Below are 19864 nucleotides of genomic sequence, written 5' to 3'. Positions count from 1 at the left end.
TATTTCCAGGTTTTTTATATTCATTCTTATTTCTGATTTGATAAGATCTGCACAAATCATAATTTGATGTGACCTAAAGAGCATTAATAACGTCCAATTCCTTGAAGGCTAATAAGGACAATATCAACTATGCCAAAAAGATAAACTGCTGGAAAAGAGCGAATATAATGTTATTGAAATTACGGCTCCAATTGAGAGACAGGGTTGTCAAGATTGCTTAAAGTTCGCTCAGCGAAGTAATAGAGAAATTTTCTAAATAACTTTTCATTGTTAATAATATTACTATTTTTAATTCTGATTAGATCAGACCTCAAAAGTCATAATTAAATACGGTCCAAAGAGCGGTAATAACGTTGAATTCTATTTATAAGGCCAATATCAACTTCCCGAAAATGAAAAAAAAAAAACTACAGAAAATGAGCAATTTAAAGTTATTGGGACCACGGTTTCAATTAAGAGACAGGGTTGTCAAGAGTGTTCAAAGTCTGCCGAGCGAAATATTACAAAGTTTCTCGAAATAACTTTTCATTTTTTTTCGGGGAGTCGCATTGCTCTTTTTGGTTCTATCAGATCAAACCTCACAAGAAATAACAAGAAGATAAAAGTATCAATGATATTAATTTAATAGGGCCAATTTAAACTTCTGGAAAAGAGTAATTTAGCGTTGATGAGACCACTGTTGTCAAAAGTTTCTGCTTAGCGAGATAACACAGCGGTTTTTGAAATAAATTTTCATCGTTTATTTCTGGTGTTGCCTACTCATGTTAATTCTAGTTAAATCAGGCCTCACGAGTCATAATGGGGTGCTGTCCAATGAGCCTTAATGACGTTATGTTCTTTGTAATAAGGCCAATATCAACTTTTCCACAATGAAACTTGCGGAAAGAGAGTAATTTAACGTTATTGAGATCACGGTTCCAATCATATATGTAATAACAATCCTAAAGTCAAGGGCGACACAGCATACGCCCATTTTTTATTTTGTATGTCATCAAAAGAATTTTCCAGCCAACTTGGCTATGTTTAAGGACCCGGAAGTATGGTATTAATTCTGAACTGATTTTGGCCTCCTCCAGGGATACTGATCAGGGACCTCTTAGTTTTTTGGGATAAGAACGCAATATCAATGAGTTTTAAGGTTTTAAGCCCCTGCTAAATGAATGTGTTTTGAATGGATTTTTATAATCGTGTAAGAAAGCCTACATAATAATAAAGTTTGAATCAAGTAAGAGATTATGCAAAAAAAAGGAGTGGGCTTAGACCTTCTATGGCAGAGTGAAAACTACACGAAATTAAACGGGTTGGGCTACAGCAAATCTATCCTCCAAAATTGACTCCAACCTTCTACCTCGAAACTTGCGTGCGGCTTATAATGATATAAATAATGTAATGATGTAAGCATCAGCTATTAGGGAAAGACAGAAGGTCCAAGAGTCTATTTATGAGTCTGCCTGATCTCCAAAATCGGATAGATTTTATTTATCTAGGGTCAAACCTTGCGCGAGATAACCCTCAGAATACAGGAGGCAGAGGTTTTAATCACTAGTATCGCCTCATCTGGGGAGTATGGCGCCCAAACTGTTCTAGAAACATTTTTAGGAAAAAGTAAAAGAATAATGTATCTAATGTTTTAAAATTACTCAAATGATCCTCAAGAAAAAACGACTTTATCAAGTCAATTTGTGCTGCTCTCGGACATGCCTACCAATTTCCATTGTCCTAGCACGTCCAGAAGCACCATACTCTCCAAAGCCCTGAACTCCACCCCCTAACTCCCCCAAAGAGAGTGGATCCAGTACGGTTACGTCAATCACGTATCTACGCATTTGATTATTCAATTTGATTATTCAACAACTCCCCCCCCCAATGTCAACAGATCTGGTCGGAATTTGAAATAAGAGCTCTGAGACATGAGTTCCTTCTAAATATCAAATTTCATTAAGATCCGGTCACCCGTTCTTAAGTTAAAAATTCCTCAATTTTTTTTCCCAAATCAACACCCCCCAGCTCCTCCAAAGTGAACAGATCCGTTCCAATTATGTCAATCACGTATCTATAACTTGTGCTTATTCTTCCCATCAAGTTTCATCCCGATCTCTCCACTCTAAAAGTTTTCCAAGATTTCTGTTTCCCCCTTCCAACCCCTATGTCCCCGGATCCGATTTGAATTGAAAATGGAGCATCTGAGACATAAGATCCTTCTATATATCTAGTTTCATTAAGATCCGATCACCCATTCGTAAGATAAAGATACCTCAATTTTTACGTTTTCCAAGAATTCCGGTTTCCCCATTAAACTCCCCCCGATGTCACCGGATCTGATCGGGATTTAAAATAAGAGCTCTAAAGCACAAGATCCGTCTAAATATCAAATTTCATTAAGATCTGATCACCATTTCGTAATTTACAAATACCTCATTTTTTCTAATTTTTCTGAATTACTCCCCCCCCCAACTCCACCAAAGAAGGCAGATCCAGTCTGGTTATGTCAGTCACGTATCTTGGACATGTTTTTAATCCTCCCACCAAGTTTCATCCTAATCTCTCCGCTTTAAGTGTTTTCCAAGATTCCCCCCCCCCATGACGCTGGATCAGGTCGGGATTTAAAATGAGAAATCTGAGTTACGAGATCCCTATAAATATGAAATTTCATTAAGATACTATCACTCCTTCGTAAGCAAAAATACCTTATTTTTTCAAATTTTTCAAATTTAACCCCCCCCCCCCAATCCCTCAAATAGAGCGGATCCTTTCCGATTATGTCAATCACGTATCTAGGACTTCTGCCTATTTCTCCCACCAAGTCTCATCCCAATCCCTCCTCTCCAAGCGTTTTCCAAGATTATAGGTCCCCCCCCAACTCCCCCATATGTCACCGAATCCAGAGTGGATCTGTTCCAGTTATGTCAGTCACATATCTTGGACTTGTTTTTCTCTTCCCACTATGTTTCATCCTGATCTCTTCGCTTTAAGTGTTTTCCAAGATTTCTGACCCCCCCCCAACTCCCCCCCTTAATGAATCTGGATCCAGTCGGGATTTTCAAATAAGACATCTCAGTTACGAGGTCCTTCTAAATATGAAATTTCATTAAGATCCGATCACTCCTTCGTAAGTTAAAAATACTTCATTTTTCAAATTTTTCATCCCAATCCCTCCACTCTAAGCGTTTTCCAAGATTTTAGGTTCCCCTTCTCCAATTCCCCCCAATGTCACCAGATCTGGTCAGGATTTAAAATAAGATCTCTGAGACACGATATCCTTCCAAACATCAAATTTTATTAAGATTCCATCACCCGTTCGTATTTTTTCCGATTTAACTGGTCCCCCCCTCAGATGGTCAAACCGGGAAAACGACTGTTTCTAATTTAATGTGGTCCGGTCCCTGATACGCCTGCCAAATTTCATCGTCCTAGCTTACCTGGAAGTGCGTAAAATAGCAAAACGAGGACCGACAGACGGACAGACCGACAGAATTTGCGATCGGTATATGTCACTTGGTTAATACCAAGTGCCATCAAAACTATAAACGCAAAAAACTAAAAACTCTATATCGTTGCCTATAGTAAAGGCCACAAGGCTCCAATTTGTTATTATTATTTATTTATTTTTTCCCAGATGCACCTCAATATGAAAGGAGGGGTCGTATTAACTTCGGTGGGGGCTAATTTGACTAGAAATTGGAAGTTCTAGTGCCCTTATCAAGAGTCAAAAATGATCACAAGGCAACCACCCCCTCCCCCACGTCCTTTTTTCCCCAAAATGTGTCTGATAAAATTTTGAGATTGTCATTTTGTTAAAAATGATTCAAAGATCAGATGCCTAAAACTCTGACGTCGACACAACCCCCAAGAGCCTGGGGACAGGAGTTGTAAGTTTTCACCTGGGAGCATATAGGGTTCTTAAGGAGGGGGTGCTCTTATAAACTTCTGAGGTGCTTATTCGGTTGGAAATTGAAAGCTCTAGTTCAGTTTTTAAGAGTCAAAAGAGATCGGAGGACAGCTGGCCCCCCACTTCCTTTTTTCAAAGTGCATCTGATAAAATTGTTGAGATAGCCATTTTGTCAAAAATAGTTTAAATATCAGATACTAAGACTTTGGGGTTGACATTGCCCCCTATAGCCCGAGGGCAGATTGTTGTAAGTTATGTCCCGGGGGCATATTAGGTTTTTATGGAAGAGGTGGTCATATTGACTTCAGAGGAGGCTCATTGGATTGGATATTGAAAGTTCTAGTTTTTATCGTAAGAGTTAAAAGTGATCGGAGGGTATCAAACCTCCCCCCTCCACCACCCACTATCTTTTCTCAAAATAAATCCGATTAAAATTTTGATATGTCCATTTTGTCCGAAATAGTCAAACCATCAGATAACAGCCAACTTTGGGGTTAACATAACCCCCCAGAGGAACGGTTGTAACTTATGCTTCTGTGGGCAAATAAGGTTTTATGGAAGGGGTGGTAGTATAAGCTTTGGAGGGGACTCAAATGATTAGAAATTGAATTTTTCAATTCCCTTTTTAAGAGTCAAAAGTGATCATATGGCAACTAACCCCATTTTTTCCCCAAATGCATCTGATAAAAATTTTGTGATAGGCATTTTGTTCAAAATAGACAAAAGATCATATAAGAAAAACTTACAAAACCCCCTAAAACTAGGGGCAAGTGCTGTAAATTATTTTTCGGGGTCAAAGAAGGTTTTTAATGAAGGAGGTGGTCTTACAAACTTCAGAGGGGACTCATTCAATTGGAAATTGAAATTTCTAGTTCTAATTTTGAGAATCAAAAGGGACTGAATGGAAACTAGCCACCCCTGCCCTCTTTTCCCAAAATACATCCGGTCACATTTTTGTAATAGCCATTTGTTAAAATAAGCTAAAAAAAATCAGATAGTGAAAACTCCGGGGTCGACACAACCCCCAAGAGCCCGAAGGCAAGTTTTGTAAGTTATGATATTGGGGCATGTAAGGTTCTTATGCAAGGGTTATTAAAATAGTTCAAAAACCAAATAAGCGTGACCCCCACTCCCACTCAAAACTGACCCCTTTCCCTCCAGCACCCAATCCTCCCCCTTGAAAAACTTTATCAACGATAAATCATGGGAGCGTACTCCTAGTCCTCCCTCCATGGCTTGACCCCCTCCAAAAAAAGAAAATTTATTAATGACATTTTATTCCAAAAATGTGGGAGCTCGTCATAAAAACCTTACATGCCACCGGGGCATAAGTCACAGAAGCTTTTTCCGGAATCTGTACGATTACCCCTTCGATAAAAACGTTATATGTCAACAATCGACAGCTTGCATAACTCACAGCCCTCGCTCTAAGGGCAGTTGGAGGTTTTGTCAACTCTCAATGTAAAATCACTTTAGTTTATTCACCTTTTGCCTACTTTAGACTTAATGGCCATCTAAAATTTTTGATTGGATGTATTTTGGAAAAAGAGGCCGTGAAGGGGGAGAGGGGGGGTCCCACCATACATTTCTTGCGAATTGATAAAAAACTTTCAATTTCTAATGGAATGATCCCCCTTCAAATTTATGATTAAAACCTTATTTGCCCGCGTGGTATTTAAAACATTTGCTCCTGGGTTCTGGGGAGCTGTGTTTTCCCTGGCGTTTTTGTAATGTGATCATTGGTCTAATTTGAACAAAATAGCTTTATATAAAATTCGATGGGATGCATTCGGGGAAAACCGGAACAAGAAGGGGGGCAAGTTGCTCTCTGATCACTGTTGACTCATAAAAAGGGTAGGTATGCGTTTATTTCATCAAATAAAAATTACTAAAATTGCACTTACAATCAATAATGTACTGCTCAATTTAGGGACCTAAAATGTCCCTGTTCAGCAGTAAAACTACAACAAATAAATCATAACTATTCATTCAAAATCAAAGAAATACGAAAAAAAAAAAAAAAAAGACGAAACACTATACAATCTCTAAACAGCCATCTCTCATCATAAAAAAAGAAAAAAAAAGGGATAAAAATTTAAACAATATAATTTATAATTTATTCAAAAAATAATTTTTTATTCTTACTTTAAATAACATAAGATTTTCAGAACACCTAACACTCTCTGGAATTGAGTTCCAAATAACAACACCTACATGTTTAATCATAAACCCAGATCGCGTTGTATGCCTGATTTCACTAGTCAGCTGATCAGAGCTCCTAGTAGAATAATCGTGATAATTTGAATTATATCGATAAAAACTTCTAAAATATTGAGGAGACAATCCATTTAAAACCTGGTATACAAAAATTAAAATCTGTTGAGATTTAATAAAATCAATATTCAAAATATCTAAATCTCTAAAACTATCTCTAGTACTACCACACGCAAGATACTCACCCAAACTTCTAATTGCCTTATTCTGCATAATCTGGACCCTTTTTACATGACTAGAAAAATTGCTTGCATACAATGAACAACCATACACTAAATAAGGATGGACAATTGAATAATAAATTGCTTTCAGGACATGTAGAGGAAAAAATTATGAAATCTTCTTAAAATACCGACTCCGCGAGCCAATTTTGAAGATAAAACTTTGCAATGATGAATCCAACTAAAATTTACATCAAAATAAAATCGTAGATATCTACATTGAAAAACCTGACTAATGGAAACACCTTGTAAAAGAATACTATGACAGTTATTTACAACTTTACCAATACGACTAAATATCATATAATTAGTCTTCTCAGTATTCACTGCAAGAAAACTATGCTTTGTGAACTGAGATAAATTCTCCAAAGCTACATTAGTTATCTCTATAATATCTTCGACAGATTCCCCAATCACTGTAAGAGCTGTGTCATCTGCGAATGATGTAACTACGGCACCAGGAATGTAAAAACGCATTGTATCCACGTATATAAGAAACAGTAAAGGTCCTAATACCAAACCTTGGGGCACTCCACAATTCATATTGAAGGGTTTCCCTACCACATCATCTATCATAACTTTGATGGACCTACCATGCAAGTAAGACCTAAACCAATCCAAACACTTCTCACGGACTCCCAAACAAGCTAGCCTACTTAATAAAAGATTAAAATCAACGGTATCAAATGCTTTTTTAAAATCTATGAACATAGTAAGAGGGATAAGATTCCTTTCTAGGGCACTATTAACGCACTCCATTAGATGGTATGCCGCATGAACAGTTGAATGTTTAGTTCTGAAACCGAACTGTGACTCACTTAATATTCCGAGCTTGTCTAAATGTTAATACAGCTGTCGATGTACTATTTTCTCGTATGTCTTTGAGAATAGTGGTAACAAGCTTATAGGTCGATAGTTCGTCATATCTTGCTTATTGCCTGATTTGAACAGTGGTAGGAACTTTGCTTGCTTAAGCGCTTCAGGGAATTGGCCGACTTCAAGTGACAGGTTAACGAGGTAGAGGAGACATGGTAGTAGATACACTGAAACTACTTTGAATGCTTTCAGATTCAAACCGTCAATACCAGCAGCATTTGACTTTAAATTCTTCACAATTTTTGTTAATTCTTCAATTGACACTTTTTCAAATTGAAATTTATGATGCTCACCTCGATTATCTTCAAAGAGCGTGTCACTTTTCGCTGGGTCTCCGTGAGAAGTGTCTTCCCTGATTCTACTTCCAATACCAGAGAGGAATTTACCAAATTCGTCAGCAATCTGCTGATTATCAGTCACTGTAATACCCTCGACAGTGATAGCATTTATGAGGCCATAATGTTTACCTGTGCCTTTAATCACGCCGTTAATGGTCTGCCAAGTGCCCCGCTTATCACCTTTTTGTTCATTAAATTTTTCAATGTATTATTTTTTTTTTGAACGTCTTAACTTATTCACTAAATTTCGTTGACGAATATATTCATTTTTACTTTCTTCAGATGAGTCATTTAAACTTTTAAAGAAGCAAGCGTTTCGAGCATTTATAGCTTCAACAACTTCATCATCAATCCAGGGTTTTCGGGGGATATCTCGTTCTTTTTTCCTAGTAAGTTTCAAGGGACAAGCAGACTCAAATATCGGAGTAACTATCCCAAGAAAGTTGTTGAGGGCACGCGAGGGATCCGGTTCTTCATACACTTTCTCCCACGATATTGCACTTATTTGTTCACGGAACTCATGTAAATTTGCCGGCCGAAGATCTCTTATAAGTTTACGCCTAGACTTTTCGCAAGTCGGGATCCGTTGCTTTATCGTGCATGAAACAGGAAGATGATCAGATCCCGGATGGATCATGATATCACAATAAGAACCAGGAACTAAATTTGAAGGGAGAAACACATTATCAATAAGAGTAGCAGAATGTTCAGTTATTCTAGAAGGAAGGCGATTCATTGGAAAATAACCATGCGATAACATCAAGTGAAAAAACTCAAAATTATAGCTATTCAAACATAACAAATCAAAATTAAAATCACCCATGATTATGCATTCATTTTTTACAGACAGAAGTTTACATAAATAATCATCAAATAAATCAAGGAACTCAACCGAGGGAGTGCTAGGTGGTCTATAAACCAAACAAATTACTATCTTTTTATTCTCAACAAATACAATTTCCACAGAAAAAATTTCCACCTTCCCTTCAATCCAAAGGCATAAGTCATCCCTTTCTTCAAATTTTATTCCATTTTTCAACAAAATAGACAAACCTCCTTGTCTCATCCGATTTCTAACCTTCGAAATCATTTGGTAACCTGGAAAAATGTAAGACGAGAGACAGCTGTCCATAGATAAAAACGTTTCACAAATACCTAATACATCAATACTACTATTCATAGCAGACAAAAAATTTTCAATATCCTCAGACGATGACGTAACATGGCAATTTCATTCAGACACACGAAAACTCTTATTTTCTTTCCGTATTGGAAATTCAAATGATACATACTGACTTTTTCTTACTGGCTCAGGGCATTTTACAACACTATCTTGAGCAATTTTACACTCTAAAATTTCATTAACATCTAAAGCATTATTTTCTAATTCATCCAACCGATCCTTCTGGTGTAACGGCAAAACTAATTATCAAGAAATAAGAACAATATAAACTGTACTGATTCCTATTGGAAAAAAAAAAAAAAATCTAAGCGACATCTTGCAACGACCATAGGCGACGGGGGAAAGCATCACTCGCAAGGCGTATATAAATTCGGCCTTGATCAGACCACACTTGTTTATTACCGTATTTTTCACGTGCTAGGTTCAGAATATCCCGTCTCTGCTTTGTTAAATTTTCTGATACAAATACACCAGTGCGCACTAGTTTCGACTTAAGCTTAAAAACTTTTTGGGCAATTTCTTTCGACCTGAATTTGACCAGAACCGGAGCTATGGCATCTTGACGAGTTGTAGAACTGTTTATTTTAAATCTTCTCACTTCCACAATATCACCATCAGACACTTCAGATATTTCCATTTTATTGCGAATCACACCCCCGATTACAGACTTTAAGTCACTGCTTGGAGGCTGTTTGATACCATTGAAAAGAAGACTATCTAGTCTTAAGTCCTGATCATACATATCTAATTTCTGCTCTGCATTCTTAACTCTCTCCTCAAGAAATATTATTTGATTTCTTAGGAATTTCAGCTCGTTACTGAGGGCTAAGAATTTCGGTTCAAACTCAACAATCAAAGCTGAATAAACTTCACTAACGATAGTTGAACTCTGAGCTTTTATGGCATGCAAAGTGTCACTGGATAGAGACTGCCTACCAGCAGCAGTGGCCACTAGTTTTTCATCCAGCTTTTCGTCTATTTTCTTAGCAAGATTTTCCATCACACTTTGGATTTCCTGTTCTGTCGCGGAAATGCGAGTAATAATAGCCGACGATCCCGCTATAGTTTGTTGCCCAGGAATTGGAATTTGGGTTTTTAGTTTCTCTTTGCAAAGTTCTATATAAATGTTCGGTTGATGAATAAAATCATCAAATGCTCCCTTTACACCCTTGCTAGTAGATTTCATAGCTTCAGCCTTATTTGCTTCAAACTGCATAAGCTGTGACTCGAGAACAAACTGGGTGTCACGGGACCCGTAGCAAAAAACCAGATACTTAAAGACTTTTGACTTTAAGTTCGTAGTCTTTGGATTCAAAACCTCAATAATACGAACTGGCCAATCGGGGAATCCTCGAAACTTTGCTAGAGCCAGATCATGAATACTAAATTTAGCCATTATCTGTAGCTCAAATTTATCAAAAGTAGTTTACAGACCTGTTAATTGATTTCTTCACCGTACTGTTAAAAAATATCCAAATATCCAAGCATCCAAAATACTCGTGCCAAAAATCAAACGTCACTAAATATCAGAGCTAGCGAAATGCGACTGCATTGAATGAATGCTAGATGCGAACTTTCCAGTTTTAATCAAATGAACCCCCTCTGAAGTTCATACAACCACCCCTTCCGTAAGAGCCAAAAACCCAGGGCATAACTTACAACGCATACCCACAGGCTCTAGGGGGTTCTTTCAACCCCGGAGCTTTTATTATCTGATTTCAACTCATCGTTCGCTGAGAGCAGTTTGGCCGAATCTGTTTTTTCAAAATTCCGAGAAAAACGAGAGTAAAATTTTTGACTTTTGCATCTCAAAATCGACAGTTGCTACAGCGCTGACATCTTACAGCAATGTCAATTAGACAATTCGAAAGAGATTTTTTTTTTTAACGCAAGATAGCGTTTGTAACTAGTTTCGACAAAAGTGTTATTTTCTTCAAAGCCCCTTCCAGCAGACGCTATTTTAACAAAATGGCTATCTCAAAATTTTTATTGAATTTAATTTGGGGAAAGGGGCTTGAGGGGCTAGTTGCCTTCTGTTCTGTTTTGACTCTTGAAAAGTGAATTCCCACTTTCAATTCCCTATGAAATGAGCCCCCTCTGAAGCTTACACCAGAACCCCTTCCATATTAAATATATTTACCTCAGGACATAGATTACAACGCCTGCCCTGGGCATTGAGGTTTGGTTGACCTCAGAGTTTTTGTTATCTGATCTTTGAACTATTTTTGACTAAATGGCTATCTCGAAATTTTTATCGAATGGGTTTGGGGAAAAAGGGCGGGGGGAGGGCTATTGAGGCTCTGATCCCTTTTGAATCTTAGAAAAGAAAACCAAAACTGTTAATTTCTCTATGAAATGAACCCCCCTCTGAAGTCTATGCAAGCACCCTCCCCCGGGTATAACTTACAACGCTTGTTTCCCCCCGCTCCTGGTTCTGGGGGGTTTTGTCAATCCTGGAGTTTTGTTATCTGATTTTGAACAAACTTTAACAAAAGGGCCATTTAAAAAGTTTGATCGGTTGGGATTGAGGAAAAAAAGGCCTGGGAGTGCTAATTGCCTTTCGATCGCTTTTACTCTGAAAAAGGCACCAGAACTCCCAATTTGCAATCAAATGACACCCCTTCAAAGAATATACGACCATCCCTTCCATATGAAGTGCCATGGGGAAAATAATAAATAAATAATTAGCCTTATGGCCATCACTATACACAACGTTATGGCGTTGCCACTGAAAAAAGGGAACTAAAACTTCCAAGTTCTGCTCATTTGAGTCCAATCCGAAGTTTATACGACTAGCTTTTCAAAAAAATTTATATGCCCCCTGGGTATAAGTAAAAACCCTTCCCCCGGGCTGGGGACGGGGGATAAAAAGTGATCGGAGACGCCCTCTGATCACTTTTGATATATCATAAAATGGTAACTAGGACTTTAAATTTCCAATCAAAAGAGCAATGTATTAGTGTTTATACGACCATCCTTTACATAAGACCTTATATGCCCCCGGTACATATCTTACAGCAGTTGCCCTCGAGCTCTGAGTGCTTTTGTCGACCCCAGACTTTTAATTTATAAGGTTTAAACTATTTTTAACAAAATGGCTATATTAAAATTTTGCTCAAATGACTTTGGGGGGAAAGGGGCTTTTAAAGGGGTTAGCTACCCTCTAATGACATTTGACTGCTAATAACGGCACTAGAAATTCGAATTTACAATCAAATGAAAAATCTCATGGAGTTTACACGACCACATCTTCTCAAAAAACCTAATATTTCCCTTTGGGCAAAATTTACAACACTTGCCCCCAGGTTCTGGGGAGCTGTGTTATCCTTGGCGGATTTGTTATATAATCTTTGGTCTATTTTGAACAAAAAAGCCATTTAAAAATTCAATCAGATGCATTTGGGTAAAAAAGGGTTGGGGGGACTAGTTGCCATCGGATCACTTTTTACTCTTAAAATGGGAATTAGAACTTAAAATTTCTAATCACTGGACTCCCCTCCGAAGTTTCCTCCGGTCTTTGAGTCCGGGGCTTAAGTTACAACCCTACCCTATAATTTGCGGGGGGAATTGTAGTGACCCGGAAATTTTTGTTATCTAATCGTCGGACTGTTTCAAAAAAGAATGACTATCTCAAAATTTTGACCGGATGCTTTTTGGGAAAAGAACTAGTGTTGAAGGTTTGAAGGTGGGAAGGAGGTAGATGGCCTTGGATAATGTTTGACTCATAAAAAGATACCTAGAACTTTCGATTTCCAATCAAATGAGCCCCCTCTTAAGTCTATACGACCACCTCATACACAATAACTCATTTGCCCCTGGTGCATAACTTAAAACAACTATCTTAGCGTTTTGGGGGGTTGTGTAGACCCCGGATTTTTTTTATATCTGACTTTTGAACTATTTTTTAACAAAATAGCTATCTTAGAATTTTTATCGTATGGCTTTGGGGGAAAAGACATAGGGAGGGGCTAGTTGCTCTTTGATCACTTCTAATCCATAAAAAGCGAACCAAAATTTTCAATTTCCAATCAAATGAGCCCTCACTGTAGTTGAACCGAGTCTATCTTCCATTAAAACCTTATTTGACCCTGATGCATAATTTAAAACACTTACCTAGTTTTGTGGGTCCTGGAGTTTTGGTTATATGATTTTTGGTCTATTTTGAACAAAATCACCGTCTAAGTACCCTCCGATCTCTTTTGACTCTTTAAAGGGAACTAGAACTTTCAATTTCCAATTAAATGAGCCCCCTCTGAAGTCTCTACGACCACCTCATACATAATAACTCATATTCCCCTGGGGCATAACTTAAAGCACCTGTCTTAGCGTTTTGGGGGGTTGTGTAGACCCCGGAGTTTTTTTTATCTGACTTTTGAACTATTTTTAACAAAATAGCTATCTTAGAATTTTTATCGTATGGCTTTGGGGAAAAAGACATAGGGAGGGGCTAGTTGCTCTTTGATCATTTCTAATCCATTAAAAATGAACCAAATTTTTCAATTTCCAATCAAATGAGCCCTCACTGTAGTTTATCCGAGTCCCTCTTCCATTAAAACCTTATTTGACCCTGATGCATAATTTAAAACACTTACCTCTGGCTTTTAAGGTTTTGTGGGCCCTGTAGTTTTGGTTATATGATCTTTTTTCTATTTTGAACAAAATGACCGTCTCAGTACCCTTCGATCTCTTTTGATTCTTAAAAAGTGAACTAGAACTTTCAACTTCCAATCAAATGAGCCCCCTCTGAAGTCTCTACGACCACCTCATACATAATAACTCATATGCCCCTGGGGCATAACTTAAAACATCTGTCTTAGCGTTTTGGGGGGTTGTGTAGACCCTGGAGTTTTTTTTCTGACTTTTGAACTATTTTTAACAAAATAGGTATCTTAGAATTTTTATCGTATGGCTTTGGGAAAAAAGACATAGGGAGGGGCTAGTTGCTCTTTGATCACTTCTAATCCATAAAAAGTGAACCAATTTTTTTTTTTATTTCCAATCAAATGAGCCCTCACTGTAGTTTATCTGAGTCCCTCTTCCATTAAAGCCTTATTTGACCCTGATGCATTTTTTAAAACACTTACCTATGGGTTTTGGGGTTTTGTGGGCCCTGTTTTGGTTATATGATCTTTGGTCAATTTTGGACAAAATGACCGTCTCAGTACCCTCCGATCTCTTTTGACTCTTAAAAAGGGAACTAGAACTTTCAACTTCTAATCAAATGAGTCCCCTCTGAAGTTTATATGAGCACCCCTTCTATAAGAATCATATATATCCCCAGGTTATAACCTACAACGCCTGCCCACAGGCCCCTGGGGGGTTTTGTTGACCCCGAAGCTTTTGTGGTCTGATCTTTGAACCATTTTTTAAAAATGGCTGTTTAAATTTCTTATTGGATGTATTTGTGGGAAAAAGCGTTTGAAGGGGGTTAGTTGCCTTCCGACCACTTTTGACTCTTTATAAGGGCATTAGAACTTTTGTATTTTCAATCAAATGAGCCCCCTCCAAAGCTTATGCAGCCATATTTTTCATACGAAGTGCTTCAGGGAAAAATAATAATAAATAATAAAACATTGGAGCCTTATGGCCTTTACCATAGGCAACGCCATAGAGTTGCCTCCGATCATTGAAAGTCAAAATAATAATTACAGTGAATTAAATCTTGAGCTTATGATTATTCAACAATTAATATTATTATATATCTAATATTCAGTTTGATTTTATTAGTACTTTCCAGGAGTGTTCAAGACACATATAGTTTTCAGTAAAGCGCAAATGACGCAGTAGGTTTTAGGTTTTTACAATGAGAGAAGGAGACTATAATCTAACTTTTTTTTGTGGTGATTTTGTTCGTTTAAAACTTTATTTGTATATTCAATTTACTTTTTTTCTCTCGTTTTAAGACTTGTCTATCCATTTATATTTGTACCTATTGTATGTTTGTTTGCTATGATTGTCTATCTAATTTCTTTTCGTTATGGGTTTCATTTATATTTCAATAGCAAAATATTTTTTTTTTTGCTTTAAGCTTCCTTCACATATTCAAGTTAAGCTTTGTTCGTATGAAGATTTATTTATTTACATTAGTAACCATTGTATATTTTTTTGCTACCATTGTTTATTTAATTTCTGTTCGTCTTGGGTTTCATATATACTTTAGTAGTAATTTCTGGTCGTTTTGAGTTTGAGTTATTGTAAGTTTCTATTTCTCCTATCTTAAATTTAATATGACCTTTCATTCTCTTTGAAAAATTTCTTTTCCGGAAAGTTTATTTTTATTAATTTTCTTCAAAAGACATCTTTTTTTCCAAAAACATGTCTTAAAGTTAATTCCTAGTCAGTTTCAATTGAAATAATTTATTTGATTGCAAAAGTAGTGCACTTCATTATCTGAAGAGTATGTCAAAGTTTCATTCTGATATACCAAGCCTTTTTCGAGACCTGGGATAAACATGCCCCCGTTTCCCGATTACAAACCCAATGCATAAACAATAAATACCTTGTATATCTTAACTGCCCATCCCCACCGAACACTGGGGGGGGGGGGTAAGTAATCTCTGTAGGCAAAGCTATTTGAATCTTAGACTATTTTGAACAAAATTACCATATCAAAATTTGGAAAGGATGTCCTTAGGGGGCTAATGACATTAGAACTTCTAAGTAACAATCGAATGAGCCTCTAGTAAGTTTCTATGACAAACCTTCAATATGGAGTGGCCCTTGAAAAGTAAAGTACAATTAGCTCTTACAGCTCTTAACTATAGACAACGCTTGAGCTTTGTCTCTATTTTTAACCCCATCCAAAGAGGGAGAGATTTTAGGGTTAACATTTTAACAAGTAAATTCTCTGTTTTTATGTGGCATTCCTTTTTCTTTAGTTGATAGCTCAAGCACTGCCTCAAAAATTTGGAAATGAATCCGGTGTGATAAAGATCTATGGTTCATGTAACGGTGGAATTCATTGGTATGCGGTTGGGGCGTTGAACGATGACAGTTTTCTTAGCTCCAGGTAGGTTTGTTTATTATTGTTTTCTAATTACCAGGTAAATGACTATAGCTACAGCTTTCTGGCCATCGCGATATACCCAATCTTAGTTCTTTTCTTTTTTTAAATGAGTTAAATAGTGAGTAACATTGTTCCAGGGAATTTTTCTCCGCTCATTAGTTTTGTTCATTTGCATATTCACTTCACATTTAATTTCTAGGTATCCTTCAATCGCAAGAGGTCATTCATATTTGAGGACATTTTTAAGCAGCATTTGTTTAAAAAACGAAAACAATGAGCGATTTGATAACTACTTGTATTAATTCAAAATCGGATTAGTATGCGTGTTCACTTCACAGGTGGTAGTGAGACCCATAATTTACATGATGAGCCCTGAATACTTAAAGACCATCCATAAACAATCTTAAACTGAAAAGTATCCCTAACTCTAGGATCGGCCATGTTTACCTGACATCTATTTCCTAAACATATTTACTTCATATGAGAAAGGGAAACCCTCACTCGATTGGATGCATCATCCATATTTGAGGATTTCTCTTAAACAGTCTGAATTAAAAAGCATTCTTCGTATGAGAACCGTGTATTTTTACTTATCACACAGTTACTTACGTGCAATTCCCGTAACGGGTACGAAAACCCTGCCTGCATTAAATCAAACAGTTCGCGGCAATGAACTGTAAGTAAAGAGTCATTTCGGCGATAGAAATAAAAAACTTCAATAAGGAGTTTTTAAATAATACTTCAATGAAATTGATATCTTATCCTGATTCCAAATGTGTAAAATTTGTTATGTTTAATGATACCAATCAAGAGCTAGAGGCTTGAGAAAGTTCGCCTGATTTTAAAAAGGAAGATCCCCAAAAAACAAGTGACTGTAAAGACAATCGCACCATTAGATTTAGCATCATCATCTTGTTTGCACCATCAGAGTCTGAATTGCACCATCAGAGAGTCTTACGGTAGAGGTCTCAAGCTCCTTTCTACAAAAATATGGAATCTTCCTTGCGTTTTTTTTCCTAGAAGAAAGATCAGATAAATAAGAAAAAGGATCTGATATTTTTTTCTAGCGATGGTGGCCAGGATGTTAATAATAAAATATAATATTCATTTTCAACCCACTCACATCATAAGATAAATAGTGTAGTAAACGCCCAAAAAAAAAACAAAGAAAAAATGTTCAATTTTAATTTCAAGACTGTCTGTGATTCCTGATCAGCTAGCTAACCTTGGGCCTAGTCTTTTTGATGTTACTGATTATTTTCTTCCTTTTCGAATTAAAGAGCTTTTAGTTATAAGTGTGTATTTACCCACTGATTACTGGGATCTGGGTTGCAGCGGTAGCTTGAAACCTAGTAAGAGACGATCACGTCCAATACTAAGAAATGCAATAGCCCAAAACTCCTAAATATAGTGTCAGATCAAAACAAGAAGTACGCTATCAGAACCACCTTATCCAAAGCCCCTGTATAGGAAAATTACCGTCCCTTTAATTGAATAACGAGGAAAATCTACCAGCTTGAAAAACAAGAAAAGTTGCTGGAACTATGATATTCTGTATCAAAGGCATCTTTTTTCCCATCCTTTCTCCTCAGCTAGCTGGGCACTGTAACGTGCTTTTTAATGGCTTATTTGAAAGAAAATTGCCACATCTGATGCCATTCGTAATAAAAAGATTTTTTTTTAAATTATAATAAATAACGAATTCCAGCCTATAGTTATATAGAAGTTATATCAAGGATCGATATAGTTTATTCTAAATGGGAATCATAATGAACTTCTCTGGGCATGGTACTATATTTGACTCTCTTAGCTGCCCGATTCTATGAGTTTCATCTCTTACTATTTAGTAAGAATAAACTATTTGCCACTGTGCAATCTTCTGGGTAACTACCTTCTTAAAAGGTATGAAATTGTTAGATTCCAGAATTAGACTTTGAGAGAAGTTTTCCAGGAAGAACTGAAGATTATGCTAAAGAGTTAAAACTGGATAACGTAGAAGATGGAATGAATTATTTGAAGAACATAATAATTGAAAATTTGTGGAAATGCTTTTAGTCTAGTAGAGAAAAAGAAGGGATCTTACATTGTGAAAATGGCTCGAACACCATTAAGAAAAATTAGTAGCAGTGCCCTCTTTTTCCTAATGTATATGTTCAAATTCAGTTGTCAAATGTTAATAAATATTATGTGTCATGGAAATAAAATGTTAAGATCGAAAGAAACAGCTCAGTTGGGACAGCGTTAGACTAAAGACCTAAAGGTCATGAGCTCTACCATAAATGCTTTTTGATGAAGCTGCTAAGTCTTGTTTAGGGTGGGAAGGCATTTGCAATTGAAGACTACTCGCACTTTTAATGAATTAAATAAAAAAAAACTAGTTTTTTTAACTGAAAGTAAGGAGCGACATTAAAACTTAAAACGAACAGAAATTACTCCGTATATGAAATGGGTTGTCCCCTCCGCAATCCCTCGCTCTTTACGCTAAAGTTTGACGTTTTGCCACAATTCTACTTTTTAAAACAATTAAAACAATTGTTTTAGCTTTTAATTGTTTTAAAAAGCAGAATTGTGGCAAAGAGTCAAGTTTTTAATTGTTTTAAAAAGTAGAATTGTGGCAAATAGTCAAACTTTAGCGTAAAGAGCGAGGGACTGCGGAGGGGACAACCCATTTCATATACGGAGTAATTTCTGTTCGTTTTAAGTTTTAATGTCGCTCCTTACTTTCAGTTAAAAAAACTAGTTTTTTTTATTTAATTTTTGAACGTTTTTGAATTAATGCATGTTTGATTTTGGCTCTCCACACATAAATTATTGAAATGAAATTAGTATATTAATTTTTTTTTGGCTAAACGGCTTTCTCGTAGTTTTGATCAGACGATTTTGAGAAATAAGGGGTGGGGAAGAAGGCCTAGCTGCCCTCCAATTTTTTGGTTACTTAAAAAGGTTACTAGAACTTTTAATTTTCAACGAACGTTTTTATTAGTAAAAAATATACGTAACTTAAGAATTAACTTACATAACAAACTTTTATATTCTTATATTTTTAGCATGTGTACGAGGGGGTTTGTACCCTCGTTAATACCTCGCTCTTTACACTAAATCGTAAGTTTTGTCCCAATTCTTTAAGAATGACCCCTGAATCAAAAAGGCCGTAGAATAAATAGTTGAAATTACTAAAAATATTTTAGCATAAAGAGCGAGGTATTTATCTCCTCCTAAATACCTCGCTCTTTATGCTAAAGTATTTTTAGAACCCCTCATATGTTTAATAATCTCTGTTCGTTTTAAATTTCAATGCTATTCCTTACTTTCATTTGAAAAAACGTTTTCATGTTTATTTTTTCATTGTTTTTTTTTTATAGTAATGCTAGAAAATCCTGCGCCCTTTTAATTGAATTTTTCTTCCCCCATGACATATTCCTCAAAGGAAAGATCCTCCCACAAAGCCCTCTTCCATCAACCCCACCCCCCAAACCAAAACATCCCCATGAAAACGTCTGTACACTTCCCAATAACCATTACTATATGTAAACACTGGTCAAAGTTTGTAACTTGCAGCCCCTCCCCCAGGGATTGTGGGGGAGTAAGTCATTCCCAAAGACATAGTTATTATGGTTTTCGACTATGCGGAACAAAATGGCTATCTTAAAATTTTAATCTGTTGACTTCTGGAAAAAAATTAGCGTGGGAGGGGGCCTATTTGCCCTCCAATTTTTTTATCACTTAAAAAGGGCACTAGAACTTTTCATTTCCGTAAGAATGAGCCCTCTTGCGACACTCTAAGACCACCTGGTCGATACGATGACCCCTGGGGAAAAGAAAAAAAAACAACAAACAAACAAATAAACACGCACCCGTGATTTGTCTTCTGGCAAAAAATATGAAATCCACATTTTTTTAGATAGGAGCTTGAAATTTTTGCTATAGAGTTCTCTGATATGCCGAATGCGATAGTGTGATTTTCGTTAAAATTCTATGACTTTTAGGGGATGTTTTCCCCTTTTTTCCAAAATAGGGCAAATTTTCTCAGGCTCGTAACTTTTGATGACAAAGACTAATATAATTTAAACCTATATA

The 19864-nt window shown here is 36.5% G+C and overlaps 1 protein-coding gene across 3 annotated transcripts in view; it reads left to right on the top strand.

Annotated features, from left to right (window-relative positions):
• Window positions 1-19864, top strand: part of LOC136035685 (reelin-like) — a 538294-nt gene that overhangs the window by 109085 nt on the left and 409345 nt on the right. For all 3 annotated transcript variants that reach the window (XM_065717615.1, XM_065717614.1, XM_065717616.1), the window contains exon 11: window positions 15660-15790. In XM_065717615.1, coding sequence (XP_065573687.1) covers window positions 15660-15790 — 131 coding nt within the window. The remainder of the gene's footprint in view (window positions 1-15659; window positions 15791-19864) is intronic.

This window comes from Artemia franciscana, chromosome 14 (assembly GCF_032884065.1).
Source record: "Artemia franciscana chromosome 14, ASM3288406v1, whole genome shotgun sequence".
Taxonomy (NCBI): Eukaryota; Metazoa; Arthropoda; class Branchiopoda; order Anostraca; family Artemiidae; genus Artemia; species Artemia franciscana.
This window is presented reverse-complemented; position numbering and strand designations above follow the sequence as displayed.